At 43.4% G+C, this 21,239-nt stretch overlaps 1 protein-coding gene across 2 annotated transcripts; it reads left to right on the forward strand.

The window, feature by feature from the left end:
* Positions 1 to 49: 49 nt before the first annotated feature.
* On the forward strand, positions 50 to 19,362 carry LOC142560157 (ubiquitin carboxyl-terminal hydrolase MINDY-2-like). Of its 2 annotated transcripts, XM_075672029.1 has the most exons (10): positions 50 to 339; positions 4,019 to 4,260; positions 5,123 to 5,269; positions 6,143 to 6,249; positions 7,887 to 8,077; positions 9,719 to 9,861; positions 10,512 to 10,678; positions 13,303 to 13,422; positions 17,748 to 17,898; positions 18,818 to 19,362. In XM_075672029.1, the coding sequence occupies exons 2-10, from the start codon at positions 4,024 to 4,026 to the stop codon at positions 18,830 to 18,832; spliced, it is 1,278 nt and encodes a 425-aa protein (XP_075528144.1). In that variant the 5' UTR covers positions 50 to 339; positions 4,019 to 4,023; the 3' UTR covers positions 18,833 to 19,362. The 2 variants fall into 2 exon arrangements, with proteins under 2 accessions (XP_075528144.1, XP_075528145.1); XM_075672030.1 differs by lacking the exon at positions 13,303 to 13,422 and having other exon boundaries at positions 52 to 339.
* Positions 19,363 to 21,239: the final 1,877 nt, after the last annotated feature.

A 21,239-nucleotide genomic window follows, 5' to 3' on the forward strand; every position in this document is an offset into this window, starting at 1 on the left:
GCCACAAGCTCGCGAGCCAAAATACGAATCTGATCGTTGCGATTTGACGGCTGCTTTCGTTTCGGAAAGCAAACCAGCCAGTGCTGGTGCAATCTGTCGTGGTGCGGCGAGCTCGTCCGATCTTTGCTAAAACGACAGAAAACGCCAATGTTATTGCATGTGTGAGTGCATCGGCCGCGCACAATAGTGCTACACTGTCAAACGTGCCGTTTGAGTTTTCTGCGTAACCCCTGCACCATCGTGTAAATTGACATGGGAGTGCATCGTACCTGTTGAACAAGGATTGCAATGTCAAATATTTATGCACCTGAAAAATCGCCTTCCTATCGTGGTTTTCGGGTGAGTCGCCGGCTCTTCACGCTTGTTGCTGTTACGTCCTACTTCGTGGACGAACCTTGTCGTTGATCGTGGTGCGAGGTGTGGGCGCTTAATTAGGTTAACGTCTGAAACTTCCCACCGATGGGATGAAACATCGCGAAAGCAATAGGGGTCGGCGTTTGCTACGACTGTTTTGTTTTAAGAAGCTTGACCCCAATTAAACGCATGACGGCGCACGCAATGCGGCGTGGCGAACGGTTTGTGGCATTTGTGAATACCGCTACCCTGGCTCTGACCTTCGGCATATGAAGACGCGTAACATTCGAGTACTACTACTGCTACGCTAACCAGTGCAAAACATGGTCTTCTCAGTGACCGATTTTTACATAACGTTAAAAGCTGCGGGATTGTTTTCTTTTTCCCTGCCGCTTGAGCACCGGCATCTTGCTATCATCATGCGATCAGTGTGATGAAGTTTTCAGTCCTCGTTTTATTTTAGATTGAGAAACGTGATGAGGCTTGGGCAATCACGTTCAAGGTTGATGACACTCCGGACAGAGACGTTTTGGTCTAAAAAAAGCACTGTCACGTTGCGAATATTCTTAAATGTCACGTAAGGCCAGGTGCGCGCAAAAACGCATTTTGGCGCCGACGTTGGTTAAAGCGTTCTTTTCGCTCCCCCGAAACTGGAAACTGCGCTATCACTTCTACGTTCAAACGAATGTTGTGCGTGTCTCGTACACAACGACGCATTTAAATAGATGAGTCTTCGCAAGACACGGTGGTTTAAGCCGCGTTTAGGATCTTCTGTACTTTTAAGTGCAAGCTGCAAGATTGCAGCGTTTGATGCATGCTAAACCGTTTTATATGTTGAACCACTAGTCATTTAGGTCCGTTCCGAGATTTTCTAACGGCTGAACGTGCATATTTCTCAGTTACCTCATAAAAAAATGAGAATTAAACTTATGTTGTAAATAAAAAAAAAATCTCACGTACTTATCTGTAGGTACTGACACTTTGCATGTGAACGTGTTACAGAGCAGCACAACTTTTCAGAAAGGCAGGCGCTCCTTACATATTTACCTTTGCACCTAGCTGCGGCATGCTAAATTGTTTCCTTACAAGCATGAATGTGTTATCTTTCTCGCTGTGAATAACAAAACAATTCTGTGGCCAGAGCATTGACACGTCTTGAGCATCTGGCTGTGCTTCTGAACCGAACTAATTCTATCTGAACTATAGCCTTTCCCTTAAACACAACAGAACTTCCAACTACCATTTGGCCAGGTACTGTGCAGACATACTGAAACACCTCCTCGTCTGTATCTTTCAAACGTAGAGCATAGTCAAACGACAATGTGAAGCTTGCTTTTAAGTGAATTAAGTACCACTCAGCAGACATCTCCAGCAGCTATTAAAGCCAATTGCTGAAGGTTAAGAATGAAAAAAAAAATAAAATAAAATAAAAATACCTGCATTTTAATAATACTTTTGCCTCCTGCTGGTCCATAATAGCGAGTAGCGCTATCTAACACTCTGAGATTCAAGCTCTCCATGGATTGATGCATCTATAAGGGACACATCATTTCATAAGAGAGCCCAGTTTAAATGGCTCTTGTGGGGGCTAAACTGCTGACTCTTTTGCATAGGAACTGAATATCATTGTAAGCTTTATTTAATGTCATGCTAGGACACAACACTTACCTCTTTCATCCACAAGTTACAAGTTACACATCACCTTTAGTGATGCTAGATGAAAAATGTCAATTCTTCTTAGTGGAAGGAACAGCGGATTCCTCTGTTGGCTGAAGACCAAACTTTTTTTACTTTTTGTTATCTCTGTGACTATTTTCACCCTCCTTGTGCAGATTGGGAAAATTGTTTTTTTCAGCCCAGCATTGCTGCAAGCTATTTGTATCTCGGGTGTAGTCTGAATATGACAGTTGCAATTAAGGCAGACTGTCACCCATACAATTTATTGGTAAAAGTGAAAGAAAAATTCATAATGCATTTATATTTTAGCTGTGTTGTTTGTATTTCAAAAAAAATGTTTATATTCCTTGTAAATTTATTCTCTGTGATAATATGGAAAAGCTGTTATGCAAGTTGTTTTTTTTTCACTGTTGGCTGCTGTGTAAAAGGGGCAGCAACCCCTTCGGGCTGCTTATTTCTCTAGCTTTCCTGGCTAGTCCTTCTTTGTATGCTTTGTTCAAAGAGAATAATTCATTTCGCATACCTGGTAACTCTCTTGAATTTTTCGTAAAGTTGACAAATTTGGGCTTGTTCTACGGTTTTAAGGTCATTGTGTCAAGTTTTACAAAAGATCAATTCTGTTCATGAAAATGTTTTGAATGTGCCAAAAAGGAGGGCAGGCCAAGATTGCAAAAAAAAAAAGAAAATCCTACAAGAAATAAATTGTGACCATACCTGTGTCGCTCTCTTGTGGCAGCACTAGACGCCATATCCTAAATAGGTTTTCACTTCAAGCAAGTTTATTCAGGGAAGCTCCTGAAGCAAGAAAAAACAGCAACAGCAGCGTCACTAACAGAGTCACTGTGATCCAAAAATAATGTGTTGCTTGTTAACCTCTGCCGTTCCTAGTTTGCTGCTGTTTGTGTGTCATGTCTGAAGGTAAATCATTGATAAAGTGCGCTTGAATCCCATAAAAGGTGTGTGCTGAGAGCAAACTTAATAAAATGTCTGCTATCACCTCCCTCTTCCCTGCCGTTGTCATGTTTGCAGGTTTTTTTATGAATTTTTAGACATCACAGGTTGGCAGGCATGAAATGAAATGTCATGGAGCATGAGCTGAAGAACCAAGTTTGGCCATTGATGAAAACATATTCTGTTTGTAGCTTGTTACTTACCAGTTTCACTTGTTGAAAGAGCTGATGAAAGTGATGATCATGGCTTCCGTAATTTCTGCGCTAGCATAAAGGCACAAGGACAGGGACACATGCACAAGAAACAAGACCAAATGAATGTTTCATTGTGTCGGTGTCCCTGTCCTCGCGCTAGCTCAATAATCATGAAACTCATCAACTGTCGTCAATCGTCAACTAGCCCAGTTTCAAGCATTATTGATCACGGCTTGCAATATTTCGGCTGTCCCATTCTTGGAATGACTGTGCCATGTGCCACTTTGTGTGTGCCCATTCTTGGACAGTCCTCCAGAATGGGTATGTGACACTAGTGTTGTATGATTCTAAAATGTATTTACATATGTGTCGTCCTACTCTGTTCCGTACACCTCTGATCACCATCCTTCCTTCAACAAGGACCATACATCCTCCTAACATCACTGCACTAGCGCATCTGACACTGTGCATCCTTCTGTTTTGGTGTTTGTACTTCGGCATAGCTTGTGAATGGCATTGTGCATAGAGATAAACATTGCGTCAGGTTAAATTTGTGACCAGTGCTGTGCACAAACGTTCTGATTGCTTGAGACTACACATGGCTAGACTGGAAAACAGACACAAACAGACACAATTAGACACATTGCTTGAGCAGAGACAGTGCACAATAACAGGACGTGAGCTTCTGCTGTACGCTTCGCATTTACTTGTACAACATTCAATCGGCCACTTCACTACAGCTTTTTATAATGTAGATTCCAACATGTGCATTGGATCTGCATAATCCTTCAGTTTTATTTTCTAAGCCTGTTCTGATTTTTGTTCTATCCAAACACCTGCAGGTAGAATGGAACAGCCAAGTACACAGCAGCAGCTTGCAGCTGTTGGAGGAGCTGGAGCAGGTGCAGAAGCAGCACCGGTCACCGAGAACAGCGACACAGCTTCACTGGCACAGGCACCAGCGGCTTGCCGGACCGAGACAACAACCTCATGTACCAGTCCAAGCATTGAGCAGCCACCGCAGTCGGTGTATCAGATCAAGTGGGTTCGGTGGAACAACCAGAAGACACCTATCGTCACACAGGCGAGGGCCATGTTTTTCATGCGGTCTGGGAAATGCGCTAAATGCACAAATGTGATAAACGTTGGTCGAAACAGGGGATGCTGCTGCAGCTGTAATTTAAGCGAGTGGACTTGTTTTTGTGGGGCAAAAACAGCTTTCCTTGACGGTGTTTATATCCTCCTGGTGATGGCCTTTTCAGTAGAAAGAGTAAGTTTCATAGTAGGGGACAGACGAAGGCCTTCAGAACACAGAGACAGCCTGTCAACTCGTCTTCCAATTTATCCCTTTCTTCTGCTTAGGCTGCATGGCATGCACACTTCTCTCAAGTTCTCAAGAGATAGCATTTACGCATGTCAATGCTCTTCGCTGCACGCTGGTTCACTCGCACTTCAAGAGTGAGGAGCAAAAAGACTACAGATTACTTCAAGCAACGAGAAAAATTTTAATTTTGTTTGGCGCTGTTTATTAATTTATCCTTTCAGATAGTTAGACTAAATCTTGCGATCTTGAGAGGATCGAATTAATGAGAGTCAACTGTATTTTAATTTTATGTGAAAACAGTCATCATAACCTAGGCTTATTGCTACGCGACGTTCGCGAATTTTGCTCTGTGCCATGCCATAGCGAAAATGAAGAAACCCACTTGGGCACTTCGAGGCCAACCTTAGTATCAGATTAAACTATAGGTGTTTCCTAACCTTCATGTTCGCTAACTGTGTTTCTCTTATGTGTGAGACGCATGTGGTAGAATCTCTACGACTTCTAAAATGCGTGTGCCAGTAGTCCTTTAACAGTTGCCTTTAGTGTCACTTGGAAAAGGCTGACCAAAACACCTTACGAAATGTTAACTTAGTTTGCTCATTGTCTCTTGTATGTTCCACAGAACGAGAATGGGCCCTGTCCCCTGATTGCCATCATCAACGTTCTCACGCTGAAGGGTCTCATCAAGCTTCCGCACACGCTCGACGTTGTGACTGTTGAACAGCTGATGGAGCATCTAGGGGACTGCATACTGTCGTCTATACCGAAGGTGGGTGCACGAAGCCACGCTGCACTTGGGGCTACGCATTGAAGCACTACGCATTGAAGAGCGAACTCTGCTTGACTTGGCTTTCTCTCATACTGAGCCACTGTTGTATGTTTTATAAGCTGATGTGAAACAAATTATAATTGCAGTTTTGCGTTCTCCTCTGTAAAGTATGACGCTATGTAGGTCCATTACTGCCACCATCAGCGTTGGTACTATTGTCACATTGTAGTGCAGGTGAAGAACCAGACACTGCCAAAAGAGAGTTGAGAACCTAGCTTTTTATCAGATACAGGTTTGAAACTCTAGACAGGGGGTTGAAATTACTAAGCTACTTTCACACGTTGCACTCATTCGCAAACTTTTATTTGCCATGTCCTGCTTTGGGCTGTGCCCAGTATCCTGTGCTGTTGAAAGTTCCTTTTTACAGCTATTTGCAGCAGTTCTTCGCTCATAAATATAGACCAAGTCAAGATGTAAAGAAAATATCTTTGAGAGCCCATACAGGTTCTTTGGTGGACAAGAATATTACAGTGGTCATTACACTGTGGTAAGCAAGGAACTTGTATTGGTCTCAAGAATGTATATGTTACGCACCTCCACTTGGCCAATGAGCGCAGCAATTTCTTCATCATGGCACTTGATCAGATGAATGTTCGCCAAACTGTTGACTACATAAGTTTCCGATTCATTGGGTTTCTGGGTTTATGCAATCGTGGGCCCCATCTTTACCAAACATTTTCTTGAGTAATTTCCTTACTCTGAATTTCTCTCTCTCCCTCTCTTTGAATTGATTGCCTGTACTGATGAGCTTGTGCTGTACTTTGCCTCACACAGGCCACTGACCGTTTTTTGTTGTTTTTGTTTCACTTGCAGGACATTCCGGAAAGTGCGCAGCTAAATTATGAACAAAACATGCACGATGCCATCGCCATCCTGCCAAAGCTGCAAACAGGGTTGGATGTGAACGTTCGGTTTACGGGGTGAGTTGACATATCGTTGTGCTCTGTTCCCGTGACTCTCGCAATTGCCATTCGTGCCCGCACGTTTTTCCAAGGCTCCTGCGATTTCAGAGTATGCACTTCACGGCCTAACTTTGTTTATAGCACTGGTCACCACTTATCGAAAGTGCCATGTTTTCTTTTTTTTTATATATATAACATAGTCATGGTGGTGCTGTTTCTGATATGTGTAAGTTATGCACTTTTCTGCAGTGCTTAGCTACAATTTGTTTTACTTTGCACAGTAATAAATTAGTTTAGTTGCATAATGGTTTTCGTGACAATTTTTATATAAAGCAAGGGAGCTGCCCTGCAGTCCTTTCATATTTAGGGCCCTGAATACCAGTGAGAACTTTAAACATGTAATGCCTCTTGTATTATAGTAGTTGAGTTGCCATGCACCACTTGCCATGTAAATTGGATTAGAGGTCAGCCCAAAATGGAGGTCGACCCCTGACCTTGAATTGGCCAGACGACGACTTACAATGTGCTAAGAACCACTAATAAGATAACAGGTTGACTGTAGATGTTCGTTATTGAGAAAATATCTTGACTTGTATTCTGGTTTATATGGGAAGTCAATCGGAAAATTGCACTAGGACGGTACTAAAGATTTCATTGGAAAGCTTAGCATGTGCCCCTAAAGTGACACTAAAGGCAAATATTAAGTCAAGCTAAAGTGATAGATTAGTGCTTGAAAATCTCTTAGGCGTCAGTATCGTGAACAGGGCCTTAGTAATAGAGAAATTAAGGTCAATGCAGGACACGATTAGAGGCTTGCCCAGGACATTTGAAGTACTTACCTGATGACGAAGGCACTCCTCATTTAAAGTTTGTCACTAGTACTCAACCACTCGTTATAAAAACATCATGCCATTGCATTATCAGACAAAAGAAAATGCTACTTGTGCAGTTCTATTTCATTTTTAGGAAAAAGAACAGTGTGACGTTACCCTTCACAACGACACGGGCAGTCAAAAGGTTTCATTTTCGCTCGACTCTGCACCACATGTGCTTTCACATTTCAGTAGTTTTGTTATCGCATAGCGCTGCACTGGTTTCGCTGGCTTGCAAAACTCGCACAAACTGCAAGTAGCAGAAAACTAGACTTCCATGCGATGTCGCTGGATGCCCGAACAGTCCATGCCACTTGAACAAAATCAGCTGCAGCGGCGAATCCACCGCTCTGTCGTGACTCGATTTCTCCATGGCCTGGAGCTTGTGTTTCGTGCAAGACAGCGTACCGCCATCTGTCGGGTGCAGTTTTGCGCGCCAACGGCTGCAAAGCATGGTGATTGTGTATGCAACGTCGCCACTTCCCAGTTGGGTGGCAGGGGACTTGAATTGCGATAGAGGTATTTGGACCCTTGAGATTCAATTTTCTCGTAAACTGAGTATTTTCTTGGCACGAAACAAGCGATGCGAGGTTTCTGTAATAATATTTATACAGTCCACGTCTAGTTAGTATTTGTCTTTAGTGTCCCTTTAAATGTATTGTAATCTAATGTCACACCACACAAGCCGCTGAAAAAAAAAACATAACAAAATCCCATCAATCCATAGATTCAGAACATTCATCTCTCCTGAAGACAAATCTCTTGTGCTTTGTTGTCTTGCAGTGTAAAAGACTTTGAGTACACGCCTGAGTGCATCGTGTTCGACCTGTTGCGAATTCCTCTCTATCATGGTTGGCTCCTGGACCCTGAGTGCCCGGAAATCCTTGCAGCTGTCGGCAACTGCAGCTACAACCAGCTCGTAGAAAGGATAATCATCAACAAGTCCTCTACAAAGCCAGAGCTGGTCACTGAAGGCATGCTGTGTTTTATACTTAATGTTTAGCATGGCTGGGGTTTTTAAGGAATAGTTAGCTTTAACCCTTGCGTAAGCATTACTACATTACCGTTACTAGCACCATTATGGCGTCAGTTAATGTTACCAGTACCAACGTGTTGTTGCAAGTTACTGTTACCAGTACGTTTGTATAGTTACTGATTACTACTACCAGTACTACTTTGGTAGCAGCATATTGCCCTTTAATATTACCAGTACCAGTTTAATATTGTGGTTTAGTTACCAGTAATGGTGTATTATTACTAACCATCATTAGCAGTGCACATTACATGTTACTATGGTGCCTAAATAGCCAGGAACAGCTGAACTGGCAATGGTATCTTGCAGTGCTGTCATCAGGAAAAGTGTTATAACTTACCAGCATTTTTCGGTGACACAGCTCTTCTTAGATGGAAAAAATATAATGTCAAAGACTGCTTTACAAAGGTCACTTGCTACCCAAGCCTTCTACAATAGCAGACAAGCAGAATGCAAACTGTTTTCTATGTCTAGGTATCACGGCAGCACGGTTATGAGAAAGCATGTACTCAAAGGTAAAATTCTCTAGCATGATATATGCGAGACATGACTGAGAATAATTGTGCATGGTACTCAGGTTTGAGCAGATTGAAATAAAATGTTCCAAGTTCTACTTGGGCATACTATGCAACAAAGGAACCTGTGCAGGTTCCGTTGTAAAATACTTGTTTTTCATAGTGTGATTATGTGGCTGTTCTTGTGCGCAGTTGTTCAGTCCTGTTATCAAAGCTTGTGACAAGTCACACGCATATCACATATATCACATGTATCACACGCATAAAAATGACAGAATGACAGATGTGCTTGCTTTGCATTGTTTTGTTATCACCACTCTATGCCTTATCGTTTTATGTTTCAAATTGTGAATTCTTCTGCTAGCTACGCACTTCAGTGTGACCATTGTGTTCTTGAAACTGTGCTGTTATCGCCTTATCTGAGCATGTCTTCAATTCGAAGCTTTGAGCTCCTTGATGAAATCCACCATGCTATAAGCAGGTAATAAGGAAATTATGCATCAAGTATAAATAGCAGCTGATCAAGACAATAGAAAACACAAACTTAATTATAATTCAGTATAAAACTATTGTTTTAGCATTTAGTGTAAGCTAAAAAGTGTCGCAAGTGTACAAAGGAGTATGTATTTTATGAAATATAAGTGGCCAGTGAACACATGAGAAGGTTAACATAGTGAGCGCCTTGTTTATCTGTATATTGTTGGAAACCAGCTCTGCTACAAGACGTTGATTTCATTTCGTGAATGCAGGGCATTTGTGGAAGCACTGTACGGCCGTGAACAATTGAAATACGAGCAAGCTAGGGCTAATCAGAACGTGTTCTTTCATTTCTACTTTCGTCAGTACATGTAATGTCAGCGTGATTCTGGCTTGAACTTTTAGTGCAGGCGTTTACCATCTTTGGCGACGATTATGAGCTTGTGCTCTTGAGTTATCACTTGCAAGAAGTGTTCTACTTTGTCATTTCTTGTTTGCATTTCATCTTTCTGTGACTACAAGTGTACACTGCAAATACCTGCGAGCCTTGGAGTACCTTTTAGCTAATGTTTACTGTTTCTTGTCTGCAGCGCTGTTAGCTGAAGCATTCTTGGAGCGAACAGCGTCGCAGCTGACCTATCACGGCCTGTGCGAGTTGAACTCTACGCTCACAGAAGACGAACTGTGCGTTCTTTTTCGAAATAACCACTTTATCACATTGCACAAGCGAAAGGTAAGTCACCATGTTTGTTTCTGTTAGTTTTGTACCCATTGTGAGTTCTTCTGAGCATTGTAGTTGTGTATATGGCCATTGTGCTGGAATATCGTAATTATTCTGTTCACACAATATTATACAGGCATCTATATCGCTTCTGTGGTTCACTCTTGAAGGCCAATTATGAAAAAATTTCGCTTGGCCTTATATCGATTATTAATGAGCAGTATATAGAATTGAAGTTATCTCAGTAACTCATATCTCGGTCACTTAATCTTTAAATTAAGGCTTTGAATAGCACCTTAGCAGACAGTGTGGGCACCTAGTGGTATACAGATACGATGCAGATCTTGGAAATGTGCACACAGGCTGTGCTGTTCCATCTGGGAGCTTAGGCATCTGGCTGTGCCCTGGTTTTTAAAAGTTCTGTATTCTGCATCATTTGCAGCAAATGGCAATGGTACTGTTTCTTGGAGTTTCGCTATAAAAGGAAAAGGTTAATCTTGCTTGTTTTTTGTGTAGAGCCCTTCGCATTGCAAACGTAAAGTTGTGCATGGAAGCTGTACAATTTGTACCTACACTACTATTAGAGACCAGGCTTTTTACGCTGTTCGAAAGTTCATTGCAGTTGGCCTTTCAATCGTTTTTGTGTCCTCCCATCACATCAGGACCGCCTGTACCAGCTGGTCACGGACCAGGGCTTCCTGAACGAGCCTGACGTAGTCTGGGAGTCGTTAATCAACGTCGAGGGTGACGGCCAGTTTGCAGATTCCGATTTCGTCGTCAACCCGCCTAAGCCACGATGCCTCACCACCGAGCAGCAAATCGATCGGGAGTGAGTGGACTCTCTTGTGCTGTGTGGGCCGCATTCTGGTAGCATGTGTGTCAGTGCCGTACAAGTATTGGAACGGTGTATTGAAAAATTCCCTAAAACTCAGTTACCTGAACATTTTGTTCCCAACTGGTGAGTTGCCTCTGGAACATTCTTTCTTTCCTTCCTTACCTTCTTCTTTTTCATTTTTAGTTGCAAATGCTAGATACAGCCGTTACTCTGCTGGTATGAGAAAATATGCAGTATTGACATCATGATGGTCACATATTTACAATTCACTGTCCATACCTATAGCCCCTAGAGCCCTATAATTATTGAAACTTTACTTCTTTGTTTGTCTGTTTGTTTGTTTACTAGTGAACTGTGCAATTAAAAGGTTGAAATAATTGGCTAAACTTTTTAAAGCAGTGCTTGCTTCATGTTTTCTTACATGACATTGACGTAAGCATAGATGCTTTTCTTTAGTGAGCTGTTATTGTATGTATACATGTAACATTAAGCTGTTGAAGCTGAATTGGTATTAGAATGATCTGTTTAGTTCAGGATAAAGGAAGAAGTGCGTTGAAACAGCTTTCGAGCCTTCAGTAACACACAGTTGATAGCTCCAGCATCTAACAGAATGTTACTTTCCTGTGCTTTGTGTAGAGATCATGTAGAGAACCAGCGCCCCCCTCTTTTCTAGTGGCAACAGTTTCGCAAAACATTTTTACACTCAAATGCATTTGGAGTGGTCAAATGCATTTTCTTCCCACTTAAATAGCATAAAATGCCATCAAAGTGAGCTTGCAAGGCTGGCACAATTTTTGTTTACAAGAATAGCAAAGTGCCAGAAGCGATCACGATGTGCTTTGGAAGCACATCATCGCCGCCATCTTGTTTGTTGGTCACCAATCTTAAATGACATGGCTGCATGTATCTGCCAACATTTGACAACGTTATTTCCATAGGTGAGAAAAGTGCAGGACGTAGACTCGTTTATGGCGCTTGAGATGGCAGCCGCAGCGTGGGTTGCCATGATTGAGTGATCGTCTGAGAATATGCGTCCCCTGAATGCTGGTTTCGGTAATACCCAACAGGCATTGCTTGCAGATTCAGCATCGCTGGACACAGATTTCAGTGAAGGGGCTGTACTCTCGGTTGACCACTTTCAGGGACGTGAAATACGATTACTTTTGCGCTTGCCACCAGATGCATTGATGTCTACTGGCGACGGCACGTGCCGGAGGAATGCTGTTGTTCCATGCCTGGCGCAGAGTTGTATGCAAAACATTACGAAAGTGATTGTATCTCCAAAATAATACCACTCAATGGCAGTGCCGCCACTGCTGACCGACACATGGGGCACATTTTGTACTCTCAGCAACACAGTTCTACAGCCTCGAGCAAGACTTGCCAAATTAGGCTAATGAAATTTTGCTAGCAAATTTTCATTTTGTGACTGATTCCCTGCCTGCACTGTCTCATTTTGCTACAATGAAATTCTCGTGAAAGCAAATTCTTTAGCTTTCCCCACCGATTTCATTGTTGAGGTGTTCAACTGTATGTTGGTTTCCCAATGCTGGAGCTGGTGTCATCTACATTAACGTGATGTCATGACACAGCACAAAATCTGCTGACATCAAGTAGCATTAAGACTAGGTATGATGGCATTGTTCATAAAAAAAAAGTTAATGAGAGTGCTGCTCACTCTTATTTTAGCTGTGCTGCATCAGCCATTGCAGGAATAGCGCTATGGTCTGTATTTTGACACCATGACATGTCCACCTTTTGGGTACCAAGACAGTCTGGAGATGCACCACAGTGCGACAGTCATGGCGCTTACGAGCAAAGGCTCACCGCAAGACCGATCGAGTACGTGCGCCTGCTGCGCTAGGGCTAACCGGGTAGTGGTCCACCAAGCGCGAGGATGAAAATTCACAGGAGCAAAGATCCCTCGTAACCAACTCATTGTGGGCCTATGAGCATCTGCCGCACTGATGAAGTGCTCAGTGGAAGGGAGCTCGGGAGGAGGGGGCACCCAGGGGCTGCCACTCTGGAGGCAATCAGGGCACGTCCCGGTGATGTTTGCTCGCACAGTGACTTGAGCCCGGGAGGGAGAAGCACAGCGTGCGTGGGAAATTAGCTCCGGCGCGCTAGCCATGTCCGCCACGTCGCGATTGCGGCGACGGTTCCTGGAGATCGAGCTAAGCACAATGCGCAAGCTAGGGAACGAGGTGCGGTAAAGCACCTCGATCCCCACAACCAAAACTGCCTTCTTGAACCTAGTATTTGCAGTAAATTGGTATGCTATGATGTTTGCCTTATGTTTTTTCTATAGGTAAAAGGCACTTGGACCTTCATTTACCATCAAAAACTGAGAATGTCCTGTCAGTATGCTGCTTTAAGGAAGCATTACGATCTGTCTCTGCTCAAACAGGAAGCAGGAATATGGGGTAAACAAATGGCTGACGTGTTCTTCTTGCAATTTCCATGGCGGCTGAACGATAGCAGTGACTGAAGTGCTCCCTAACGGTGTGTACAGGTTGTGTGGCGCTTTTGTAACTTGTGCTGGAGCGAGAGAGTGGTAGCCCGAGTGTTCTGGCCCGGTCGAGGCCTGAGCCAAGGGTGCTGGCGCTGGTTCTTTGCAGCTACCTGGTTGCCTTAAGCTTGCACCACGAGCAAGTGCACCATGAGCGAACGAAAAACGACACTCTGCAGTCCTTCGTCCGGCCAGTCGAGCCGCTCAACCACGACGCCATCCGCGCAGAGTAAGCGTAGAGGGCAAGGCTGCACGCCACGCTGCATGTGTCGCCCTTGTTCGACATGAGCACGTGTTGGCTTGACCTCACCTCGGGCAGAGCACTTAGCCACAAGATTTTCAATTCATTGCATATCCTTATTGTGGCTGAGCAGTTTACGAAAGTCCTATTAGCCCTGTTGTTCCAGCCTGCGAGGCCCCCTAACAACTCGGGAAAGAAGGCCAATGTTGATTCAGCGTTAAGCTAACACTGACCTGCGTGCCAGCGCAGGTCCAGTGTTGGTCTTAGACGGCAGTTACGTTGGCCATGCAGTGGGCTGGCATTGGTCCTGCATCGAATGCTTCTTAGGGCAAGCCGTCTGATTTTGTTCACATTACACTAATGGTTGTTTTAAGTTTACGAGTCCTTCTTGTCACGTCCAAGATGGCTGACATAACTGAATGAGATTTCAGAGTTAGCAAAAAATAGCAGACAAGAATTGAAACTGTACCATGTGACATTTATGATAGTCTCAATATGTGCACACAAAAGGATCCATGTGCCAGCTTGTGCAATTTTCAAAGAATATAAGCAATAAGCATGTTCAGGCTCCTTCCAATTTCTCGCGTGTGAGTCTTCTACATTAACGTCCTCACATGCTGCCAAGCTTGTTAAGATTTCACACTGACCCCAGACATGGACCCCCATGTATTCAAGACACAACGAGAGTTTTAGATGGAACATACACCTTTTAAGCATTCTTGTTTTACTAGAGTAATGGGACTAAACCACGGTCTTGTGATGCTATGTTCGACCTGAATGTGATGGAATGTTCTGTTGCACGGCACTTCGTGGGAAGAAAAAAAAAGATAAGATACTGTTATGTGTTGGTGTTGTTGCAGGAACACCTATGGCAATGCATTTGAGAAAGCAGCTGCCTGACACATGAAGAGGTGTATATGATTTGTTTAATCTCACTGTCACAAGCTGCCACCATTGGCACTGCCATTGTTGGCTCTGTCCCAGTATTCCATTAAAGGTCTAAACCTAACATGTACAGTAGGCATAAAAAATTTACGGGGTGTGGGTTCCTTTACCTTGCAGCCAATAAAACAGTGCAACAGAATCACAATCACATACACTAGTACAGTTAGCAAATATGAAATCCAGGCTGCCATTAAGTGGCTCAAGGAATATTCAGCTTTTTACGAGATACCGTACCTTGTAAACTTTTGAAGCCGTAAGTATATGCTTAGACCATAACCTGCATTCACATTTTGACATGACAGTTTCTTCAAAACTTCTAAATGTTTTAAACATAGCACAATACCTTTTCTTCTTTAGCATAAAATGCTAAGGTGACACTAAGGTGCGCATAAAAAGGTGAGCACTGTTAAAGTGAGCATAAAATGCTAAAGTGGGGTTCATTCTTTAAAGGCAGCTTTCACGTCCCGATTATTGTCGCAACACTGGCGTTACCGAACTGAGTGGTGTTTCTTATCTGATTACGGGTGTACCAATTTTCAGTGCAGTAACGAGACCTCAGATGATCAAGATTGATCCACAGCCCTTTACTTCACCATTAGTACTCATAGCCGCAGACATGACATTAAAACTCAACACTCCTTTTGTCCTCTCCTTGTTTCATCGCTCTAAAATGTCCTGTCTATTCTGTGTTCTAAACTTTCTGTCCTGTGTTACTCCACCAATAGGCCTCTCTTGTTATGGTATGAAAGGACACGAAACAATACGATGTAATGAGAGGACAGCAAAGAGCTCCTTGATGTCCTGTTACTTCATATCGTTTTGTGTTTTTTTATGCAAGTATGGGCCAACTAGCCCAGCAGCAGGTGGTGATAAGACCCTCTCTTCCAATTTGCGGTGACCTGCTCATGTCGACAAGGGTTGGGCTGGCAGTAATGACTGACAGCGCTCTAGTCAAATGCTTCTATGTCACCCGTGTGCAAGTTTGTGTAGTCCATGCTGTTGTTTTGTGGTGCACCAAAATGACATGCCGGCCTTCGTCATGATTTTTTTAGTTCATGATTGCCTTGGTTCATGGCTGCTTATGTAGTGGCTACACGTGTCACTGGTTTTGCCATTCTGTAGCATTGGTTTTGGGTCTTTTGGTTTATCATCTTGCTTCAGCCTGTCACTGTTTATTTGTTAGATTTTTGTGTCTGATTTGGTGTGCATGGTTGTACGTGTGTATGTGTTTTCTTTAATTGTTATTACTCATGAACAGTGATCCATAGCTCTGTTATAATCTATACATGTATAGAACACACCATGCAAAGTGCGCTTCGGTGTGTGTCTGTGTGAAAACATTTATTATAATGAGGTCCGGAGGCTCGACTTCTTAAGTCAAGGCGGGCCGCTCCCACGTTGGCACTGTCAGGCCAAGCCTTTCAGCGACATCATGGGCCCTCTGGACGGCCCTTAGTTGGTCCTGAAACAATGGTGGCCGTTTGATAAAAATCAGAAGCGCAAATACGTGGCATTGTCCTCCACCTCTGAAGTTCGTCGTTTCTGTACCCTCAAACAATTAGTACTTGGCAGGAAATTTGGGACAAAATACAGTCCTCCACATAGTTTTGCTAAATTTACAGCTGCACTCAGCTTTCAGAATGAAGAACTTGCTAGAAATCAGAATTTTCTTGTGACCTGGATATAGAGCTCGTGTGTTTACTGTTCATACCCACCATGAAGATTAATATCATTGTTCTAGAATCGGCTATTTCCTCTACAAACATGTGGCTTTCCTGCTATGTTAACACACATCCTTTCTCACTTGAACTGAAGCGTTCCTGTGATGTGTTGTAATAACAGCACACTGTGGCCAGCTTCTCACTCATATGCCTTTGTAATGCATTCCAGATTGCATACACATGTTTCAGCTTGCATGCTTCGGTTGCATGCTTCTGTGTGCACTACAAGTGTTTTTATTCAGTGACTAGCTGACGGAGAAGTACTCAAATAACTTTGCAACTTTGCAGTGCAGTCATTTTTGCCACTTCGCAACTTTTTATTGTTCATTTGAACTAAGGATGTACTTCTTGTGAAATGCAGCAACTGCAGCATGTTGTGGCCAGCTGAGCTGTGCTTTTTCTTTTTCCGTTAAATTCAGTGTGACGAATTTCAAACCACACACTAAGGTGTTGTCTGGCATGTGGCTTTGCCACATGCCAGACGACCCTTTCTCTTTTCCCCTTTTTTTCTGATGCTGCATGTTTCTGTGTTCACTACAATGTAAACACCAGAGAAACCAACACAGCAATATGGTAAAGTATGCGGGAGTGAATCCCCTTCCTAATTACCGACTCCAATGTCTGCTCTGCCACACTCAACATTTTCCAAACTATTGACTGCACTGGTAACCATTCATTGAAGCTGAATGTTGACAGGCTGCCAGCACTTGGCTTTGGCAAGTGGTGCTGTCAGAGGGGCCATATCTTCATCTCACAACATGCTCTGACTATGTGTATATGTGCTGATTTAGAAAGCTAGCAATGCTGCTATATTAGCAACAAACTGTCCTCGTTGGAAAGCTAGTTTTACAATTCAGAAAAAGGGCCGGTCTTTTCTCTAATTACAAAGCAATCATAAGGCAATTTGCCAAACTAAAAAAAAAAACAAAATGCAAAGAATCTGCCTCCTTCTGCCCACACACACATACACAGACTTGCAAGTAATAAACATGATGTAGACATATAGCCATTACTAGCACCTTTCTTTTATGCTTTCCTTGGCCTCTCTAGTGGTAGGTTCTTCACTCTACAAGATACTGCACTCAATTTCATACATAGCAGGCAACTCTATGAAGTCCCTGCTTGCATTCACAACTGCAACATATAGTAAAGAAAGATAACACAGGTATACATCATGCAATTCGATGCCATATTAAGTTTCATACATTATGTAGCAGACATGATGTAATTACTATATGGAAGGCATCACACATCTGAACCTAATTACCATCAAATGAGAGTGGCACGCAGCAGCCACACCGCACCAGTTGTAGGTGTGACCAAAACATCATGTGTCAAACACTGGAAGAACACAGGTGCTAGCATGCACCCTTTTTGTCCACAAGTTGTAATAGTTATTTCGCATAAGGCATTGCAGATAAAGTAATTGTACTGCGAAGGGTGCAGATTGAGGCTTCTGCGACTGCACAACTTCCGTAACTTCTGCCGCACTTCCTGCCTGCTAAGTATGAAACGGGAGTATAATTTCAAATCATTTTTCACGGGTGTCCACCTTGAGTAACTCTGTTAGACTGTCGTAGCCCACAGCAGGGCCAATAGATAGCTCGGCAGTGCATTTCAACGGATGCTGCTTTCTGAACGTTGCAGCGAGGAGCTTGCAAAGCAGCTTCAGGAAGAAGAGCACCACAGGGCATTGTCACGACCCCCCGCACGGAGTGCATCAGGATCAGCGCAGGACGCTGTCGAATCAACAGTGCGGCAAAGGCAGAATAACAGCAGCCCACCGTCCAAGAAAGACGTAAGTTGATCGATTATGGCAAGTTAGTTCTGCGGAAGTTCGCAACTTGGATGAAGATGTTTCTCCACTTTGTGGTCCTCCAAGGAACTAATTTGCAATATTTCAGTCCCTGTGCTTCGACTTGTCGAAGAATTTGGGATAGCACTGCAATCTGCTAGCCTCTTGGTTAAGCTCAGATGGTGGAGCGATTGTCGCAGAAAGCGTTGTTCTAGAAAGCATGAAGTTTCAGAAAAAATATATTCATTACTCACATGTGGAGCGGTAAATAAGGTGAGATGTCCTAGATTGCTTGATTTATAGATGAGGTCCGGTGTCCCGGAGAAGCAGCTCAGCTGTGAGAGATGCCATAATATAGGGCTTCGTTATAGCCCGAGATTCCCTAATCTTAACCTACTGTTAACCTACTAGAAACACCTTTTTTATTTTTTCATCTGATGACTTAAGCATACAGAGGTACATTTGAAGTTACGCTAGTGGGCATTTCAGCTTTTCGCTGCTGGCTTGCATAGTATATATTGAACCACGAGTATAAAATTTGATTCGCTATAACTGGTAACATGTAGGATCCTGCATTTTCAGTTTCATCATAGTAGTTGAATACTAATCGAAATTAAGTATGGCGAACAATCTGATATTCACTGTTATATGCAATCTATTTATTATGTGAGTGTTTGTTATTAGAGGTTCTACTGTAATCATTTAATTCGTTATATTGAAATACCATATTAATGTACTTTGGTATCTCCGATAATTCGTTTTGTCACTGTTCAGTATATTTGGGTTCCACTGTACTAATTTATTTCTTTATAATAGTTTTCTTAATATCGAGGTTCTACAGTGCTATACTGTAGACTCCATGACCAGGTCACCTGGAACTTAAATGTGATGGCGTCCCGTTTTCTCTTTCTCTCTCTTTCAGTGTACAATCCTGTAGGTGGGCCTCTTCACACCGATGCAAATCATGCCAGAATGCAAACGCCCTCTCCCCCTCCTCCCAGTGCCGTTTACTGCGCGTTGTACATAGGACAAGCAGGGACATTGTCACCTCCCGAATTGAGATTACGCTGGGAAACTTGGCCGGCACGATGCACATGGGACTCAACAGACTGGCCAACAGCTCCCAGCTTAATAGACTTTTTGTGTGGGAAGGGAGACAAGGCCTCTCCTTCTTTGTTGGCAGCTTGCATCGTCGAGAATGACGAAGAAAAAGACTGTTTAGCCAGGATGGACGCGGAACTTCGTTGCTGCAGTGCCGTGCACATCTTTCTAACCTCGAATTATAGAAGTATGATAATATATGGCGCTCTACATATATATATATATATATATGTATAAATAACATGCGGGTTAGCAACATGGTTTCTTGGGAAAAACGCTGTTGTTTACGTGGCAAGCAGAGCCGTTACCTGTTTTATTTCTTTGTATCACGTTGATGTTATTATTAAAGCCCATGATTGATGCGCAGTTTTCTGGAGCAAACACTTTTATTTCATGTCGGCTGCATGCCCAGTGCCCTATTGTGCATACTGTGGTCAAGATGTAAAGGTAGTACCTGATTACAATTCAAACCAACATCAACTTCACAGGGAAAAAAGTGCTTGATGCATATGTGTCATGTTAGGTAAACCTGTATCGGTAATATACGATTGCCGAGACCTTCGTATCAAAAGCTAGATGCAATTAGTCCTGAAACATTATTCATTGTTCTCTTTAATGGCAAACCATACTGAACTGTTTCAACACTTGTTTGCAACGAACCAGAGACTTGTGTTTCAGTGCAAGAAACAACAAACCATACAGAAACACCAAGGGAAGCTAACACAGAGTGCACATGGTAAGAAGTAAGAAGATTTTCGTGGTTGTAGACCCTCGGTGTGGTGTTTCTGCGATGGTGTCTTTTGTGTGTTTTCGTGTTTTTCAGCACCAAAACGTGAACCTCTGCAAGCATAAACTGTCCCAAACTCAAGGTATGTTGATAAGAGTACTTGAGCATAGAGCATACAATACTCCTGTTCATTGTGGAAACACAATGCAAGGATGTTGAACGCGCACTCTGTACATTTACAGTGCGGAAACAGACTCTCCAACCAGACGCGGTCGGTCTTGCCGATTGCTGTTCGTTGGGAGCTTGAAATGTACTTCTTGATTTGAGGAGGCTTCATCCACCAAACTTTAAACGATGGAAAAACTTCGCGCAGTTGTAGTGAACGTGTGACGCATAGGGGAGCGATCGGCCGCTGCATCGAACTACTGCCACAGAGCATCGTGCCAACATGTCTAGGTTGTGTCAAACGTACCCTGTCTGCTACAGAAAAACAAAGTTAAACATTATGATTTGTTAGCGTCCCCTTTGAAACCACATGATGTCAAATTAACCTATCCTGCTTGGGTTAATCGGGTAGGCTATACGTGCTTTTCTTTCTAGCATATTGTACAGGCCTAGGTACACCTATAGGATGAGCGAAGCGCAGCTGTGAAACGGAGTGCAACGAGAAAGGGCCTCGGTTATCTACCGTGGCTGTGGGAAGGGTAGCCTGCCTGCTCGCACGGTTCCATTTGCTTCTATCTCGGCTACTGCTAAATACTTAAACATTCTTGTAGTAGAATGCATTTTTGACAGCGCTTTACAACTTCTAGCATATGACCAAAATTTTCGCACAAGGCATGACATCGGTTATACTCTCTGTACGAGCCTACGCTATAAAGCCTGTCAAGGTAGTACCGATTGTGGTGGGCCCCGCGTTGGATTGGCTGGTTTAAAGGAGCGATAAACAGTAAATTACAGCTTGTGAAAGAACAAAATGGACACTCTTATTACAGGAGGCGTAGTATACACAGAAGATTAAAAAGTTGTGAGGATGCGCGTTCCCTGATATGTTGTTTTCCCGCATAGCTCCCCTCTCCTGTAGTCCGGCTTCGCCTCGCGACTGGGTGCCAGCGGCAGTCAGTCTGGTTGAATCGCATTCCGAGAGATGGCGCGAGTGTGGCTCTGCTAACGCCATCTAACAGCGGGGTTACTTGGGCGCGGAAAGGAGAAGGCTCTTCCTCTTTGGCTCGGTATCGCCAAGCAGCGCGGACGTTCTGTGCATGCGCCGATCCATGCTTCTGCGAGACTGTCTCGTGAGGCCTACTCCGGAATGGACGAACACGATCATTCGCGTGACCGTACGCGCGAACGAACAGGTGCTGGTGTCCAGCACGGGGCGAACATATTCGCTCGTTATCCGGTCGTGGCGAGTCGGACTTACGCGATTTGTTGCGCGCTCATCGGCTTCTTTTGTGGATAGCAACTCGGCTAGCAGGCATTAGTCCATGAAAGGTGCAATAAATGCCCTTGTGAT

This window comes from Dermacentor variabilis, chromosome 10 (assembly GCF_050947875.1).
Source record: "Dermacentor variabilis isolate Ectoservices chromosome 10, ASM5094787v1, whole genome shotgun sequence".
Classification (NCBI taxonomy): Eukaryota; Metazoa; Arthropoda; class Arachnida; order Ixodida; family Ixodidae; genus Dermacentor; species Dermacentor variabilis.